At 45.1% G+C, this 18,186-nt stretch overlaps 1 protein-coding gene across 1 annotated transcript; it reads left to right on the top strand.

Annotated features, from left to right (window-relative positions):
- The first annotated feature begins 2,281 nt into the window (after positions 1 to 2,281).
- KCNA4 (potassium voltage-gated channel subfamily A member 4) lies at positions 2,282 to 8,421 on the top strand. Its single transcript, XM_084207909.1, has 2 exons — positions 2,282 to 2,907; positions 3,722 to 8,421. The coding sequence occupies exon 2, from the start codon at positions 4,531 to 4,533 to the stop codon at positions 6,496 to 6,498; it is 1,968 nt and encodes a 655-aa protein (XP_084064035.1). The 5' UTR covers positions 2,282 to 2,907; positions 3,722 to 4,530; the 3' UTR covers positions 6,499 to 8,421.
- The last annotated feature ends 9,765 nt before the right edge of the window (positions 8,422 to 18,186 follow it).

Raw genomic sequence — 18,186 nt, 5'->3', positions numbered from 1 at the left:
ACAAATCTGTGTGGCAGCATACCTTAGAGATCCTTTACTAGAACATTGCTATCAAAGATAGTGATGTGTGGGTATTCTCTCTTTGTTCAACCAATAATATCATCCCTTATCAATGTGAAGGAGCAGAGGAAGTGTAATAGCTCTTAAATAAACATTGCTCTTTGAGCACTGTGAAAATACAAAGCTGAATGAAATGAGTCACAGTATTCATCTGCAAATACTTAAAGCTTGTTTTTTGCTTTTAAATCAGTTAAAAATTGGATCAAGTAAGACCTCTGAGCTAGATTGAATTGCATGTGGTTACGTGATCCCTATTACATTAGAATGGATTTAAAAAGGCACAAAAAAGCTCTTCTGCTTCTCCCATTGTCAGTTATGTGTGTATAGAATCATACACCACAGTTTATTTATCTTTGCTCAAGAACATGCTTTAGCTATTAAAGCCCGAAAGAATAACGGTGCTCAAAAAGGAATACCAAAGTGCTTGGTCTTCTCCTACTTGTCTTTTTCACTCACATGTCCACTGAACTTTTCATTATAGCATTCACGAGATAATGACGATGCATCTGAGATTTTGGAAGAGAAATAAAAGCTAAATAAGCCATTAGATTTTGCCCCAAGTCCTTGAAACCTCTCAAAAGAGAAATAAAAGGGTGTTCAAATCCTACTGATAAAAAGCAACAAAAGACTTGTTAGAGAATGAAGGGACTGAACTCTGAAAATGCCCCTAGAATTCAACTTTACTGATGAAGGAGTGAGTCTAGGTGCTCCTAATTATCCATGAAGTTTACCTGTGATAACTCTGGTATTTTTATAGCTTCATGCACGTCCTTGTGCTGAAGTGATGGCAGCAGTTTGATCCATGACTTCGGTGTGCTCCTGTGCCAGGTTACAGAACAATCTGTGTTTTGGTACTGGAAATGAATTTATAGATGTTTTTTAACTGCATCCAAAAGCACCCAGATTTTGGACTGCTTTTGTGCTGAGTGAAGACATTGTATTTTAATGGCGGTCGGGACGACATTAGTGATTGATCTATATTTTTCACTTTATATTGACTATGAAGTATTGTGATGGCTGAAAAAAGCAGCTCAAGGTGCTATTTATATGTTTCACAGTACTGTTGGCAAGACTCGGTGCCTGACATCCAGTCTGTTTATCTGGCTGATCCCCCATGCTCCCTACATAGTCACAGGTCATCCGCTGACCTGAGTGGGATGCAGGGTATGGGCAGTAACTGGTGTGGGCAGCAGAGACACAGATGGATCATGACCCCCACAGATAGTGTGGGTTGTGCTGCTGGGGATCTAAAGGGAAATAGTCACCAGGCTCTCTTGGTTTCTCCGTGGAGGAGGACTTCGGCAATGAAAGAAATGCCCAACCCCCTTTGCTGTGCATGCTGGATTTGTCTCCAGCTGCAAACACCTCGAGGCAAAGTGTCTGGCGTGAGCCCTGCCTTTGATTTCTTCTCGATTCAGTCTTTTCTTTCTCCTCGAGGGGAAGCAGGAGTGCCCACAGCTCGTGCTGAGATGGCAGAGTTGGAGGTGCGGTGTCAAATATGGCCAAGCTGCGTTTTCTCAGCCGTCCCTTGCAGAGAGTGGGCTGTGCCACAGCTTCAGTTCCCTAGGTGCAAAAGGAGCAGGCAGTCTCTAACCCTGCTGGTGATGCAGCGGGGAGAGGGAATTCGTTGCAGCAATTTGAGGTGTTAACTCTGCCGAACATATCCTCTGGCCATGAACTAGGACCGGCTTTCTGTTCGGGTGCAGAATTAGGGCTGAAAGTTCATTTGGCTTCATTTGCGAGATGGCTGCAGGAGTAGAGGGAATGTTGGCTCGTCCTGCCGGGAGGCTCGGGGCCGAGCGAGGCAGCGGCGTGCAGGTGCGGCCACCTCTTCTCTCCTCCTGGGAAATTTGATCCGGGCTTGGCTTTGGAATCTGTTGGAATTTGTTGGAACCCGGATCCGAGCGACCTCGACCCAAGCGTTTCTCTTCCTTCAGGGCACGCCCAGGGGAGCAGAGGCCGGGGTCGGCAGCATCGCTCCGGGCGGACAGCTCGGTCCGCCAGCGCGGGCACATCGACTCCGATAACTGCGGCGGTAGCAGGACGCGGGGGGCGAGGCGGGGGCAGCAGCCGAGCCGTGCCGTGCCGTGCCGAGCCGAGCCGTGCGCGGCGCAGTGCGGGCGGCGGCCGCCAGGGGCCGGCGGCGGGCCGGGAGCGGCGGCAGCGGCGGGCGGCGGCTCCGGAGCAACAGGGCCGGCTCGGAGCGCCGGGGGCGCGGTGCCGCGGGCTGGCCCGGCTCTTATCTACCATCTCCCGGCTCCCATCGCCCGGCTCCCGACAGCCTCGGCCGCCAGCAGCGCCCGCCCGCGCTCCGCGCTCCGGCCGGCGGCTCCTCGGCCGCGTCCCCCCGGGTGGGACCTCCCAACAAGTGGATGGAGCGGGCGGCAGCCGGCTGAGCCCCGGACGTGCCGGGGGCCAGCCCCGCCGGAGCCCGGCTCCGCGCACGGATTAGCCAGCGCTGATTTACGGACCTGCCGCCAGAGCCGGGCTTGCGGAGAGCGGCGATCGCGCCTGCCCCTGCGTTCCGCCTCGCACACACGACAAGCACACGCACAGCGCCTTCGTTCTCCCCGTGGGGACGAGACCCTCGCTCGTTGTTGCCTTGTGGCCGATGCCGAGGCGAGCGGGAGCGGCTGCGGCGCTGCCCCGTTCGCCCAGCCCCGGTCGCCTCTCCGGCTCGCTGCCCCGGCACCCGGCTGGAAGGGGCAGAAATAAGTCGCCAACCTGTGGTGCGCACTGACCGCAGCCACCTGCCAGTGTGGATCAGCCGGCACAGCCCCTCGGCACCGCTGTCGCCCGGTCCTTACACCAGCGGGAACAGCGCTGCTATTTCTCTGCCTAGGATCAGTAAGTATAACGGCGTTTTTAGGATCTTCTTCTGCATGACACGTAGGTACGATTTCAATAATAGCGTCATTTAATAGTTCGTGTTCACCTTCTCTCGTTATTAATAGATGTGGCTATAGATGAGGCTTCTGTTTCAAAGGGGGGTGTGAGGGGCTAGGTATTTTTTGGTGTGTGTGCTTGCATGTAGATGTTGCTTCAGTGCACCTGCAGTTGTTTTCTTGACATATCACGGTATTTTCACTTGGCTGAGCATTGTACGTGCCCGTTTCCAAATTAAATCCAGCGAGGTGTTCATTGTGATCGAAACACAATTCTGCTGTAGACTAAAATGTAACATTCCCGCATCTGATGTGTTTCTGCAAATACAACAAAAGCTCTTTGTCTTGATACATTTATTCTTTAATGTTCCGTGTGGATATATGTAGGTGTATCTCTTACGTATGTGCTCAGAGACCCGAATGCATTGTGTGTTGCAGTATTTTTATTAGTGTTTATGTGTGTTGGTGTTTCAGAAGCATGCATATGTTTGTGTATGGATGCAAGTGCTTATATGGGTGGGGATTTTGTATCTGTCTCTATATATATGTGACATACCCACCCACATCCTTACCCACAGAGTCGTTCAAAATCTCTGTGCATGTGATGTGGGTGTGTGTGTAATGTAGAAGTGTGAATAGTGTGGGCAGGAGAAGATTTGAATGCCATGGTAATAGATGACACAGTTTCATTTGATCGGTGTGACCTTTTAGGAAAACAATCCAATCTTTTCCCTTTTTGTTTTGTTTATTTTTGTGTGTTTGTGCATGTGCCTCAGGTTAAGTGCTTCTTCTGCATGACCATAACCAAAGGGTGACCCATCCACTCCCTTGTGTCCTATGGGGACCTCAGAGCCAGTTTCTCAGTCTTCATCTCCTCCTCCTCCTCCTCCACCGCCTCCTCCTCCTCTTACCACTGCTGCTGATGCCCTGGGTGCTGCTCCCAGGTTTGAGACATTGTTGACAGGCTGAAGAAAGGATTTGCAAAGACCTCCTCACTGTGTAAATGAAGTGATGGCTGGAATTAACTTCAGCTCTCCAAGAAATGACATTAAACAGTAAGTGTGCTAGGCCCAAAGCATTACCAGGAACAAATAATGAGGAAAGAGACTATTTGCGTTTGGTTTCAATGATGAGCTAAAACCATCTGCGGAGAACAGGTACCCTTTGGTTTGCTTTTTTTTTTTCTTTCCCCTGAGGAATTCAGCCTTTATAGCCTTCGAGGCAGTCATGATTCTGATCAGGTACAGCTGTGATGGCTGCAGGAGATAAATGAAAATAAAGGGGCTTGGTGGATGGAAGAACAAGGTCTCAGCTGTTCTCTGGTCCAATCCGAAAATTTCATCTTTTCTCATTAGCAAAGCAGTAGTTTGTGTCAAACCTTCTGGAGAGCAGGAAGATGCGGCTCTGCGGTTTTCCAAAGTACAGGTTCAGCGCTACAACCACGTTGACCCGCTCGACGCGCGGGGGACCGCGCTCCGAACGCAGATGGCTTTGAACTTCCCGGCTGCGAAAGTCACGGCGACGCTGTAAATAACGCAAAACCTCGTCAGGGCGAGCGCCCACGAACCAAACCAAGAGTTGCAGGATGGAGGTCGCCATGGTGAGCGCCGACAGCTCCGGCTGCAACACCCACATGCCCTACGGATACGCGGCCCAGGCGCGGGCCCGCGAGCGGGAGCGGCTGGCCCAGTCCCGGGCGGCGGCGGCGGCGGCCGTGGCGGCGGCCACGGCGGCGGTGGAAGGTGGGGCGGCGGGCGGAGGGGGACCCTACCACCACTACCACCAGGAGCAGGCCCGCGGGGCCTCCTCCTCGCGCTCCGGCGGCCTGCCCCGCCGGCAGAGCGGCAAGAGGAGGAAGAAGGGCAAGAAGAGGAGCCACCACCTGGGCGGCAGGGAGTGCGGGGCCTCCTTCCCCTGCTCCGAGCTGCTGCCGCTCAGTGGTTCCGAGGAGAGAATACTGAAGGACTTGAGCGAGGAGGACGAGGAGGATGAAGACGAGGACGAGGACGACGAGGAGGAAGGGAAGCTCTACTACAGCGACGAGTACGGGGAGGATGAGTTTTCGTACTCGGACCAGCCGCCCGATGACGGGGGCGGCCCCGGGGGTTACAGCTCCGTCCGCTACAGCGAGTACGAGTGCTGCGAGCGCGTGGTGATCAACGTGTCGGGGCTGCGCTTCGAGACCCAGCTGAAGACCTTGGCCCAGTTCCCGGAGACGCTGCTGGGGGACCCGGCCAAGAGGGGCAGGTACTTCGATCCTCTCAGGAACGAGTACTTCTTCGACAGGAACCGGCCCAGCTTCGACGCTATCCTGTACTACTACCAGAGTGGCGGCCGGCTGAAGAGGCCGGTCAATGTACCCTTTGACATCTTCTCTGAGGAGGTGAAGTTCTACCAGCTCGGGGAGGAGGCCATGCTCAAGTTCAGGGAGGACGAAGGTTTCGTCAAAGAGGAAGAGGAGAAGGTTTTGCCGGAGAATGAGTTTAAGAGGCAGGTTTGGCTGCTGTTTGAGTACCCGGAAAGCTCCAGTCCAGCCAGAGGCATCGCCATCGTCTCCGTCTTGGTCATCTTGATCTCCATCGTCATCTTTTGTCTGGAGACTTTACCAGAGTTCAGAGATGACAAGGAGTTCGTCATGTCCCTGAGCTTAGGGAAGGGCCTTTCCAACGAGTCTCTCCGCCTGGACGCCGGGGAGCACACCATCTTCAATGACCCTTTTTTCATTGTAGAGACCGTGTGCATCATCTGGTTCTCCTTTGAGTTTACAGTGCGCTGCTTTGCGTGTCCCAGCAAAGCACACTTCTTCAAGAACGTCATGAACATCATAGACATTGTGTCCATCTTGCCTTACTTCATCACCCTGGGCACGGACCTGGCGCAGGAGCAGGGCAGCCAGCAGGCCATGTCCTTTGCCATCCTGAGGATCATCCGTCTGGTCAGGGTGTTTCGCATCTTCAAGCTCTCCAGGCACTCCAAGGGTTTGCAGATCCTGGGTCACACGCTCAGGGCCAGCATGAGGGAACTTGGCCTCCTCATCTTCTTCCTTTTTATCGGAGTCATTTTGTTTTCCAGTGCTGTTTACTTTGCAGAGGCTGACGAGCCTGCCACCCATTTTCAAAGCATCCCAGATGCCTTTTGGTGGGCCGTAGTGACCATGACTACGGTCGGTTATGGGGACATGAAACCCATCACCGTGGGTGGGAAGATAGTCGGGTCCCTGTGTGCCATTGCAGGAGTGTTAACCATTGCTTTACCAGTGCCAGTGATTGTCTCCAATTTTAACTATTTCTACCACAGAGAAACTGAGAACGAAGAGCACACGCAGATGATGCAAAATGCTGTCAGTTGCCCTTACCTCCCTACAAATTTACTGAAGAAATTTAGGAGTGCATCATCTTCATCCACAGAAGATAAATCAGAGTATTTGGAGATGGAAGAAGGAGTTAAAGAATCTCTTTGTGTAAAGGAGACTAAAAGTCAGGACACGGGGAATAGCAGCGAGTCAGAGAAGAAAAACTGTGTAAATTCAAATTCTGTGGAAACTGATGTGTAGTTTTGAGCGTTTCCAAATATATTTATGCATTAAAGAGTGCAGTGAAAATAACAAAATATGCAAACAAGAGTCTGCAGCATACAGTAGTATGCCACTTAATGGTTAAATATGAATAAAAAGCATTGCTGAACATGTATTACATATCAAGTAAGTGGTACAACTTGAGGAAAGGATTGCTAGATCTGATAAATTTTCAGACTTTATATTTTTATTAGAATGCAAGTGTTTTGCACATGAGGCTGAAAAATTTATTAAAACCAAGTCAGTTTTAAAGTGGGTGCATGAACTGTCGACATCACTAATAACAGCTCTGTGGTAAAAGTTGGCATTCAGAGGTATTTACTATGTAAGAAACAATGAAGTTTGGTAGTCATTTATCTATTTATCAGTGCTTTAATAGCAGCTACCATAAATCATTGGATACCATAGTCATTGTTTTTCAAATGGTAAATTTATTGTAAAAAGATATTCTACAGAAGATAGATCTAATTTTTTTTTTTTTTTGAAATCTATAATGCTTGTTTTTAACTGGAAATTTACTTTGGAAAGGCTGTTTACCCTCCAGAAATTGTTTATTTTTATAACTCTCTTTGGAGGCATTGCAGCATTTGTTGTCTAATAATGAAAGAAATGAAGTAAGAGAATTGTTAAACCTGGTCTGACTGCAAAGGCAAAATGACTGGAATGCTTTTTTGCACTACTTTATATGCTGGAGATATATTGAAAGAGACTTCATACTGTGAATGTTTACTAATGTAATAGTTCAATGACAATCATTGGGAGAGTGAATTCTGCATCATATTTTATTGTTTCTTCTTTCTCTGTGATGCTGATGGCAAAACAGCTGACATGACATCAATTCCATACTCTTTTTAATTATGAATATCTGTGATCTGGAAAAGGATTGTGAAGTAAAATTTTCTAATCAAAATTATTTGAAATCGGTGTTTTCTACTGATGCCCTCAAGAAATACCAACCTAATTTATATGTATTTTTTTTTTCTTCTGCCTAATTTAGCATTCAGAGTCTATGATTAGTACATGCACTTTGTCAGTATTGAGGAAATTTGGTGTATGGGAGGAGCAGGTAGAAGTAATGAGATGCTCAGTTGTTACAGTGCTGACAATTGAGGATTGCTGACTTTTAATAATGTGCTATTATTGGTGCTGCAATTCCCCTTGATTACAGCTTTCACCCATGTATATTTGAAGCAACATTTAAGATCTAAACCAGGCATTTTGGGTTTCAAAATGAACATATTGGGTCCCATGGAGTCCTTGTGAAAGCATTCCATGGTTTCTCTTCACTGATTTTTAGGCTGGCTATGTTTTGCTATGTGTCAGAACCTCCCACTGCCCTTCCTAGGAGGTTCAGGTAGGTAAAGCTTAGCTGGCCCGCAGTATATTCCAGAGTCCAGAATGAGATAGGTAAGGTATTGCTGCATACAACATCAATAATAGATTCAGAACAAGGCTTTTTCAGACTTGCCATTACCGAGGGAAGGCACAATTAATCCGTCACTGTTTTTGAAGAGGCACTGTGGAACATTCCAGATTATAAAACTTGAACCAAATTGGCATATGCACTTTAAGGTCTGGGACAGGCTGTTATGGAAGGAAAAAAGGACTTACCAACACCACAGAATAGCAGTAGTTTGCAATGTTCATGTAAAGCTGAGTGAAGGGTTTTTTGCAGGGGGGAGAACTTGTTGGTTACTGACTTACAGCAACAACAGATGCACTCTGAATTGGGCATCCATGATATTACACATGATAAGCCTTGTTTGCTGAATCCAGTGGCACCAAACAGAGCTGCAGACACAGGCTTCTCTTTAATGGTTGGGTTTTGCCTTCATAGTTTTTCTGTGAGTCTCTTCGAAAAGTTTCTCTGCTTGTCTTCTTTTGCATTGCAGAAAAATAAAAAAAAAGACAACACACAAAAGACTGCGTTGTGCTGAGCCCTGCTTCAAAATGTGTGTTTAAGTGTCTGATTCCTAATTAAAAAACACTGAGCAGGCTTCACTATATTTTTGATGTGAAGCATTAAAAAGAGCTTCTTTTTATTGTGGTGGTGTCAATTCCAGCTGTGCTTTGAATGAAGTGACTCGGTGATTTTATACATAGGCATTTGCCAAAATTTAATGTGACATTTCACTCCAGTTCACCCAAGTTCAACGTGCTAAATACTTTTTTCTACGGGGGCAATATCAGCAGTGAGGATGAGTGTTCTATAAAACCCAGCAAAAAGCTGTAACTGGAAGTATTTCTTTCACAGATAGCAGTTAATGGCCTAAAGGGCACGAGGGTTCTCTTGCTGAATGGCTTGGTCCTAGTTCTGCCTGACACCAGAGAGCATTTAGTGCCTGGGACCATGGCAACGAGCTAGGAGTGAAAGAAACACTGAGCAGGTAAATCAAGAACTTAGGGAAAATAAGTAGTATGTGTTTGCAGCAGTGACTGGTTGGAAGGGGAGGTGGTTCATAAGGGGTGGGATTTCAGACCTCTGGTGCAAAGGAGAAAACTCTTTGAGAATGCATTCATGCTGTAGCCACAGAGCTCAGCATGAAGGGAGTGCTTCAGTAAACAGCTGAGAGCAGATGCTGACAAACTCCTGTTCAGGAGTGCTAGAAGATGCAGTTTGTTACATCATCAATTTCATTTTCAGTTCTATTCTTCATCACAGTCTCTGCTGGTTTTGTCTTCTATAGGTAACACAAAGGAATAGTGATTGCTATTAATATCAAACTGTTTTTTTTGCTCTGTTTCCTTGATACATGACTGTTTAAAAGAAAAAAAAAGTTATCTTAACTTCTTCAAACACTCTGCTGTTAATTTAAACAATTTAAACAAGTGTGCAGTGTCCATGCTGGGCTGTTTTCAGAGCAGTACCTTGCTCTCTGAAGGAGCAGCTCTGACTGTAGGGGCTCCTAGCAGTTGGCAGAGCAACATTCTGGGTGTGTCCTCAGGTAATGCTGGAGCCTCCTGCAGTGAATAAACACTTGGTCATGATAAATAAGAACTGTAGAGCTCAGTGCTGGGTTGTGCTGTCAGCATTCTGAGTCACAGGAAGAATTGTGCATTCCAGAGTGGAAGCAAATAGCTCTCCTTGAGTTTATAATTTGATTTTCAGCTATCTGTTGGTCCAGTCACAATATAGTTTTATCATGCCAAAGTCCTACCACTAACATGCTAAAACCCAAAGAATCCCAAGTGCTTTAAGAAATAGAAATCTGTGTTAAGTATTACTTTGGTTGAAACTCTGTGCCAGAGAAACCCTTTAATTGAGCTGTTATGGCTCCAAATTACTGCCCCTGCTTCTGTCAGACCTTTCCTAGTGATACTGACACCTCTCAGAAAAATAATTTTGTTGTGACTTGGGCATTTTACATTTTTGAATTCTAGTGGTGAAATGCATTCCTGATGTAGCTGATGTGAATGGATTTACACTGGGGATCATTTTAGTTCTACTAATGTAGTTCAAATGATTTCACATTGACATACATTTCAGCTAAAAATAATGCAAAATGAGATATTTCAGGTTTGCTTGCAGTGGTGAAAATATTTGGAGGAGTTCCATTAGAATTCATGGAAACACAGCAGCACCAAATCTGATTTCAAATGTAGTCTGATAGTTAACAGTGTGCTGGCATTTATTTAAAGAATTTCCTAGGTATTTTTATAGTTACCTTATGTGCCAAGGCCAGACTCATAGGGAGAGAGTTTTGCCAGCTGAGGCATTGGATTTAATGGCTGACTTCAGAGATCCATAATTTTTTTTTCTTTGTTACATTTCTGGTGTTACATTGGTTCCTTGAAGACATCAGCCTGGATACTGAACTTTATGCCAGAAGAAGTGTTGTGTAACCCAGTTAGAGTGAAGGTTTTTGGTGTTCAGTTAAGCTTTCTGGAGTGATTGCACAAGAGGCTAATTCCATTGGATGGAAAATATAATTTGTTTGTATTTGAAGGAAAATTCTTCTGCTTACATAGGTTTTCGTGCGTAGAATCCACCTCTGGTGTGTTCATGTAATGTAGAATAAATCTGGGAGATCCAGGGGATAAAAATCCCCAATGGGATCATGATTGCATCTAATTCATGGAAATAGTGTCCTTGGTGTTTGGGGATACTGATAGGCATCTTGTGGTCATAAAAATTGGGATTTGAGCGTGTTTTCAGCCTGTAAAGCTTTGGAATGTGAAAATGGTTTTCATAATACTGGTGTGGAAAGAGTTTGGGATCAGGCCATAACCTTGAGGAAAGGGTGTTAGAGTGTAACTCCTGACATGGAACATTCCTGTCAAGTTTGCTGTCAGGTGTTGAGAGTCATTTGACTTGGGATTTGAAAATTCAGTGCTGAGCTGCCCAAGAACACGAGGTACTCCATATTTGCATAAGTGTAGGATAAATGTGCTATGGAAAACCATAGAACAGAAAGATCAGAAAGTCTGTTCCATTGGTAGCTAGTTCCTGAAAAGTCTTTCTTGCACAGCATTGAAAAATGACATGTGTCTTTCTGGCCATCCTGGATACATAAAACTCATTCTGAATACCAATAAATGTTTAACATAACCTTTAAATTTATAGATAATCCTCAATTTAAATATAATCTATCCATTGTGTTACTGGCTTCCTCTATTTTTACTGGTTCTTTATTACTTTTTACTGTCATTGCACCCAGTTATAAATGCTTTAAATTTATTAAATATATTAAAATTTATTTAAAATTTTTAAAGAAATAAATATTTTTAAAAATTTAATTAATTGACATGAAACAGTAAGAAATAAAAATAAGTATTAAAACCTCCCCAACTATGGCATCCAGCATGTAAGTTACATATTTTTCTTATCTTTAAATAATCTAAATAACAGAATAACTTCAGTAGACATGGGACAGGGTGTACACTTCCCTCTTGCTATAACTGAATGATCAAATGCTTCAGATTTTGCAGTGAATAAGATCTAGTTGGCAGATTTATCATATTTTTGCACCTCCATTTGAAACAAATACTTATAGAGAAGTCGGCACTTTTGTAAAAATGAGCATCTTTAATTTCCACAGGGAAATCTAATGTGGACAAAGTGATTGGCAGATTAATTCTGGGTTAAAGTGCATGAATGTTTTGTACCTGAAACCCAGGTACTCCACATATCCCTGCCCCACTTCCTGTGTGTTCAGAATTCCACATTCTGAAGGAAAAATCATTAAAGCATTATGTACTGAGATTAATTCTTATTTTTAATCTTTTTCTGTACGGTTATAATGTGCCTTGAGCCCTTTTTCTGCAACAGGCCCTTTGGTAAATAAATATATAAGAAGGCAAAAAGAGAAAGCTTGCATCACATGTAAAAAAGTTCATAGAACACACTAACTGAGGGAAAGTCAGTAAAAAACTCCTTTTATTTCCCTTATTTGTGCATTTCTGGTGCTGTCAGTGAAACCAAGCTGGGGGCAGACTGGTTGAACTTGTCTGCAGCTCCAGGGAGGCGTTCCAAGCCTTGTTTCTCTCTCAGGTTCCCTGGGCTCAGCTGGGCCATCCTGTGCCTGGGAAGATGCTCCCTGTGCTGGGCAGCAGCACCTGGGCTGCCACAGGGTCCTGGAGGTTTTTAGCCTATCTGGTGAATCCATGGGGGCAAATGATGCCTCAGGTTTTGGCTTTTCTGTTTTTCACATTCTGTGCTGCTTTGGTGTGTGGGTCTGAGCTTCACAGGAGGGGACGGTGAGCTCTGTGCACAGAGCAGGGAGACAAAACAATTCCTGCTCCAGCTGGGCACCAAGGACAAATGATGCCAATGTCAGCCCCAGAGCACAAACCCCGTGGGCTGCAGAGAGAAAAACAAGCAGGGTGGGACTGCCTGGGCTAAAGCTGGGATGGGACAATGAACTGCAAGGTGCAAATGGAGCAGAGCTGATCCCAGGGAGAGAGCCCGGGAGCGCTGGTGCATTTTGGGGCCATTTTGGGTCATCTTGGGTGCAGCCCTGGCTGGGCTCTGGTGCTGCCCAAGGTGGGTCCATGGAGGAGATCCTGGGAATAAATCCCTGCTTTATTCTTTGGCTCTGCCCAGCCTCTGCTCCAGGGCAGCCTGCACAAGGCATCAGTCCTACCACAAGTATCCTGCTGAATGCAAAATTTGGATTATTTGCTTGGTAATAAAATACAGCCTTCCCAGACAGGGAGGCCTCAAAGATTCCAGTTTGCCAGTTCCGAAGCTGTAAAGGGTCTCACATCTGCATTCACAAAATGTGCTTTTCAATACCTCAACCCCATTCATTTCATAAGGAGCTGGGCTGTGAAATGCTTCCTGAATTGAGGAAAAATTCATTTTCCTAAGATCAAAAAAGACACTGTGGTGGAGGAAGTTTTCCTGGTGTGGCACGAAGGAGTGTAGGAAGGGACAGAACATATTCAAGACAGATTTCGGTCTGTTTGTTTTTAATCTCTTGCTCCAGTGTTCCTGGGGCATTTGTGCTCAGAGTAAGGGAGGAGGATGGATGGAGTCAGTGAGGTATGTCAGAGGCATCTTTAATTTTAGATACATGCTTTTCTTCTTTTCTTAGCAGTCAGAATAAACTAAGTTTGGGTGGTTTTTTGTTGTAGTTGGTTTTTGTTGTTGTTGTTGTTTTGTTTGTTTTTTTGTTCGTTTTAACATTTTTGTTATTAGTTACTTAGTCCTAACACTTATTATAAAGGGATGATATATGCTGAATCTGGAACTATCCTCCTGGACATGAATGGTAGCTTTCCATTCAGAAAACCAGCTGAGACCTACTCAGTATCACTTCTGTCCTTCTCTTTGGGTTTCAGGTGTGCTGGCTTGGGCTCCAGTGCCTTGCAGGGTTTCTTGTGTCAATAGTAGGCAGTACCTGGCCCTGCCATGTAGGAGAGCCAAGGAGAAAATTCATTCTGCTTGTTTGTGTTTGTGTTGGTATGAGTTTGGTGCAGTAGAGGAGGGATGCTCCCATGATATGCTTTGGAAAGAAATCCAATCACATGCATGGGGAGACTGCATTCCTGTCTTTGCTCTGCCTTGTGCAATCAGAGGGCTCTGCTGGCTGCACTGGGATCCCTGCACTGTGCATCCCACCACGTCCCTGTTCCCCTGGGATCAGTGGAGCTTTGGTTTTCCATCAGAGCCCGTCAGATCTGTCCTTGTGGTGCATGAATGAACTTCCATTCCTGCCTGTTGTTGTGTCCCTGCTGGCACAGCTTTATGATGAATTCAGGGTGATGAATTCCTTGCACAGGGAGCCTGAATGAATGCAGAAAACTGCAGAGGGCTGTGGCTGCTGATGAAAGGGGTGTGGGCACACAGTTTGGGGTGACTGGGGCCCAGCCCCATCCCCAATGGTCTCCAGCTGTGCAGGCCAGGTGAATGCTGTGGAAGGTGAGGAGCCATGGAGTGCCCAGGGGTGCTGAGCAATCACACAGGGAGCAGAGGGCTCACAGTGCAGGGCATCAACAGGAGGGTGTAAAATGTTGAAGAACAAATAAAAAGCAGACCAGACACTTGCAGCTTCCTGAAGTGCTCTGGTGTTGCTCTGCATGGGCTGAAGCCTCCTGGAATTGTGTGGTGACACTCTGGGTATCGTGGCCATCTTGACTGTGACAAAGCTATCTCTTGTTTTCCTACCCAAAACTATATTGCTATTACAAGCTACATGTTCCACACACTGTGTATTTCAGGTTAAACACCTTCTGTTTCATTAGTGGGTCTGTACTTTAAAGATGCCCTCAACGTGCCCTGAATTCCTCAGGAATTTAAGAATTTATTTTTCAGGCCTCAAGCATGAGGGAAGATGATCCCTCTTTGCATTCAAAATGGCAAAGCATTATTTTAAAGCAGAAATTTTGCATATTTTCAGGTTAAGAGGCTAAGGAATAATATTTTTCTGTTAAAGTCTTTTTAAAATATTAGCTACAAACACACACAGAGAAGAAAAATATGGTTTGATCACAGGGAAGAAATAGAAAATATTTTTAATTCAATGTTTAAAGGGCATAAACGTGCTTTATTCTGTGCCAGATGACAAGCTCAGATAAATGTTACTTTAGCAAGAATCTATCCTTCTGCAGAGAGTGCAGTAGAGGAACTGTATAGCAATTCATACTCCAGCATTTATTTCTCTGTGTGTTTATTTCTGTTAGCTATTTGTAAGCACTGTTATTTTTCAGGACTCCTAGATCTCACAATTAAAGACAAAAATGTTATATGGATCTGAGTAAATGAGAGGAACAAAGTTTAATCCTTCTGAGGATCTGCAAGAAGAAATTGTTATGTTGATGCCTTTTTATTTTTGAACATCTCTTCTACTGAATGATAGGATTATTTCATAGGTTGGAAGGTAAAACTGGTTTTGTGTGGCTGGTAAAATGTTTTCTGTTTCTCAGAGTTTAATGCAGCATAAGCAATTTTATGTCCTTGAAATATATAGAAAATGTGAGAAGACCAGAGAGTAAAAATTGTAATAATTTGCTGCTCTTTGACCTATTTTACAAGACAATATTGCCAGAGTGGATGTGGGGTACTGGACAACTCAATTCCTAAGCCAAATGCAGTGGCTGTAAGCAGATTTACTTTTGAATTCATGCAGAAAAGGTGCTTTTTACATGGTCTCATTTTTGGACACCCAGAAATACGGACATTCAGACCACTGCCTACTTCTGAAAATTTCTGATAGTTTGACTGATTTGTGTCTTTTGAGAGGAGAGAACAAACCATATTTCAGCTATTTTTTGGTTCCTGTGCTATTCTGTATTTTGAATTATACCTAAGAGAAGCAAGCAGGGAACCCCCAAGGTTTCCAAGCACAGTCCAAGCTCCAAGCTGTACTGCCAAATGAAACAACAAATGTGATTTAGCAGGTTCCTCTAATTAGTCAGGCATCTTCCATTATAGGATTACCCAAAGAAATGCTCCCTTAGACTTCTGACCTCTGCTCTATGCTGTAAAAGGTTCTCCTGATGCCAGAACGGGAATGGCAATTTGAGGTGGTGAAAGAAATGTGTTGGGGAGCAGCCAGGGCTGGCTCCTTTCCCAGGGATGGAAAAGGCAGGAGCTGAGTGGGATCCCACAGGGATGGGACCTCATCAGTGTCCTACAGCATGAGCAGGGGGAGATGGGCTCCAGGTGGGGCTGGCAGGACCATTCCAGGTGAGATGGGCTCCAGGTGAGGCAGGGCAGGACCATTCCAGGTGATTTGGGCTCCAGGTGAGGCTGGCAGGACCATTCCAGGTGATTTGGGCTCCAGGTGAGGCTGGCAGGACCATTCCAGGTGATTTGGGCTCCAGGTGAGGCTGGGCAGGACCATTCCAGGTGATTTGGGCTCCAGGTGAGGCTGGCAGGACCATTCCAGGTGATTTGGGCTCCAGGTGAGGCAGGGCAGGACCCTTCCAGCCAATTTGAGCCCTGACAAAAGCCTTGCATTAACCACAGCCAGTGGCTCTGCTAAGATGCAGTTGTACCTCAGGCTTTGTGTTGCTCCATTCAGAACTGAAAAGGTGCAATTTTCAGAGCTGTAAATACTGACCCATTGTTAAGCTTTTTGCTGCTCTTGTTTTTTGGTTCCTGAATCATGCCTTGGTGTTATTCCCTCAGTGCTTTACTGCTGCCAATGCATCTACAATTATTTCTCCTCAGCTGTGGTACCACTTGCTTTTTTCAGACAGCTTCCTTGTGGTGATAGGCCAGGGCATTGCTGTGGATTTTCTATTTTTTGGCTGTTGGATGTCTGGATTCCAAAGGAGGTGCTGGGGAGTAACTAATGATGTTCTGATTTGGACTGACATCCAGAAAGGTGCTGGAGGATGATGTGTAGTATTTCCTAATATTTTAATTTAGATGATTAGTGGTTTTTTGGTTTTTTTTTTTTTTTTCCTGTTCTGGCAGCAGTGTCATTTTTGGAGCAGATGTTGGTATTAAGCAAACACACAAATCTAAATTTGTGTCTTGTACGTATTACAAAGTGTCTGAGCCCTGTACCATCATTTTAGAATGGTTGAAATATTTGAAGAGGTGTCTGCAAATTAGCCTGGTGTGAACTAAATTACTGGGGAAAAAAAAAAATGCTGTAGTGATGCCTTGCCTTGGTGTGTTTGCTGAAGGTGGGAGGTGAGCCACGTGGCCTGTGCTGAAGTTCTGCCAGTGGATATGTTCTTAAAATGGGGATTGGACACAGAATGTCTCTGTTTCAAAAAAAACCAAACAGAGTGGTTTTCCCCAATATTTATGCACACAGATGGGAAGCTGCAGATATTTGGGAAGCAGAATGTCCAAGCTGTTTTCATGGGACCATCCATGCCTGCAGACTGAAACATGATAGAAAATTCCAGAGCACCGAACAGCAAATTTTGGGTTCTGAGGATCACAAAGCAAAACCCCATCTCTTTCCTAGGGCTTGCTTCTTCCCAGAGGCCTCAGCCACCCTCACCACCTCTGCAGCCCACTGACAATCCCAGAAAGGAGCAATCATAAGCAATGAAAATATGAAGGTGAAGGAGAACATCCATCCCAGATTGTGTAGAGTAAAAGACTTAAATGAAAAATGCAATCAATATATTGCAATGCCTTCCTTCAGCTTCATTTTTATTTTTTTGGGTTTTTTTTTTGAACACCCAGTGTTTGATGAAGTGCTGTGAGCATTCTCAGGAGCCTTTTTCTGTGATGAGCACTTAGTTTTTGTGGCTCTCTGGTGTTAATGAGTCCAAGCAGATTCAGGAACTGAATCCAAATGACAGAAAACTTCATCAATTCAGTGAGCAAAGGTAAGAGGTTTTTGTTGTTACTTTCAGTAACTGCTGGTAAGGACGTTATGTCAATTAGAGAGGTTGAGCACTGCCTCCAAAGGCAGATTGGTTATTACATGCTCTCCAGCCTTCAAAATGCTGTATCTTGAGCCTTCCTCTTTCTAGGTAGTTCAAGCCTGAATTTTGGTTTAAACTGCATAGTTAAAATAGGTCAGCTGCTCAGAAAACTCAGGGAGGAAAGGGATAGCAAATGAAATGCTGGTAAATGCACAGAAAAGTGAAGGGCATTAGAAAATAATGATTATCTCCTAAACAAAGCCACCAACATTTCGTATTTACATTACAGGCATTTCCTAATTTTCTGTGCCTGGAGCTCAAATTCCTCATTTCCTAATTCTCTGTGCCTGTGTGCTGTTGCCCTGCTCCAGGTCTGTGAGTAGCAGCAGCTATAGTTTTTCACGTTGATAATGAGTTTCACACACTTGGGAAAAGTGCTTTTAAATCCCAGGATTAAGGAGAGCTGGACAGGAATTTCCTTGCCTCTGCAATTACCCACAGTGTTTCAGATTGTGGGGCAGCTGTACTTTGTTCTTTCTGAAAGTTCAGACATCTCTTTTTCTGCTGGATTTACAGAGAGTGCTCTTGCCTGAAACCACCTGAGGTGGATCATGATCTTTCTTTTTACTAGATGTTGTTGCCCAGATAAACACTTAGGACAGAAATGTACAAAATGGTGTCGTCATCCCCACTCCATACAGGCTTTCCATGCGAAAAAAAGAGAAATCTAAACAATTATTCAACTGCTTCAATGATATTGTGTACGCACAGGCACCAAGCAGGGCATTGCATCCTGCAGGATGAAGATCTCTGTTTATGAAGGCATCAAAACCTGCAGTATTTTGCAGAACCTGATCCTGAAAAATCAGAAGCAGAGATGTGTAGGAT

This window comes from Fringilla coelebs, assembly GCF_963513975.1.
Source record: "Fringilla coelebs genome assembly, chromosome: 6".
NCBI classification, from domain to species: Eukaryota; Metazoa; Chordata; class Aves; order Passeriformes; family Fringillidae; genus Fringilla; species Fringilla coelebs.
Note: the sequence above shows the minus strand (reverse complement) of the source record. Positions and strands in the feature narration are given on the sequence as shown.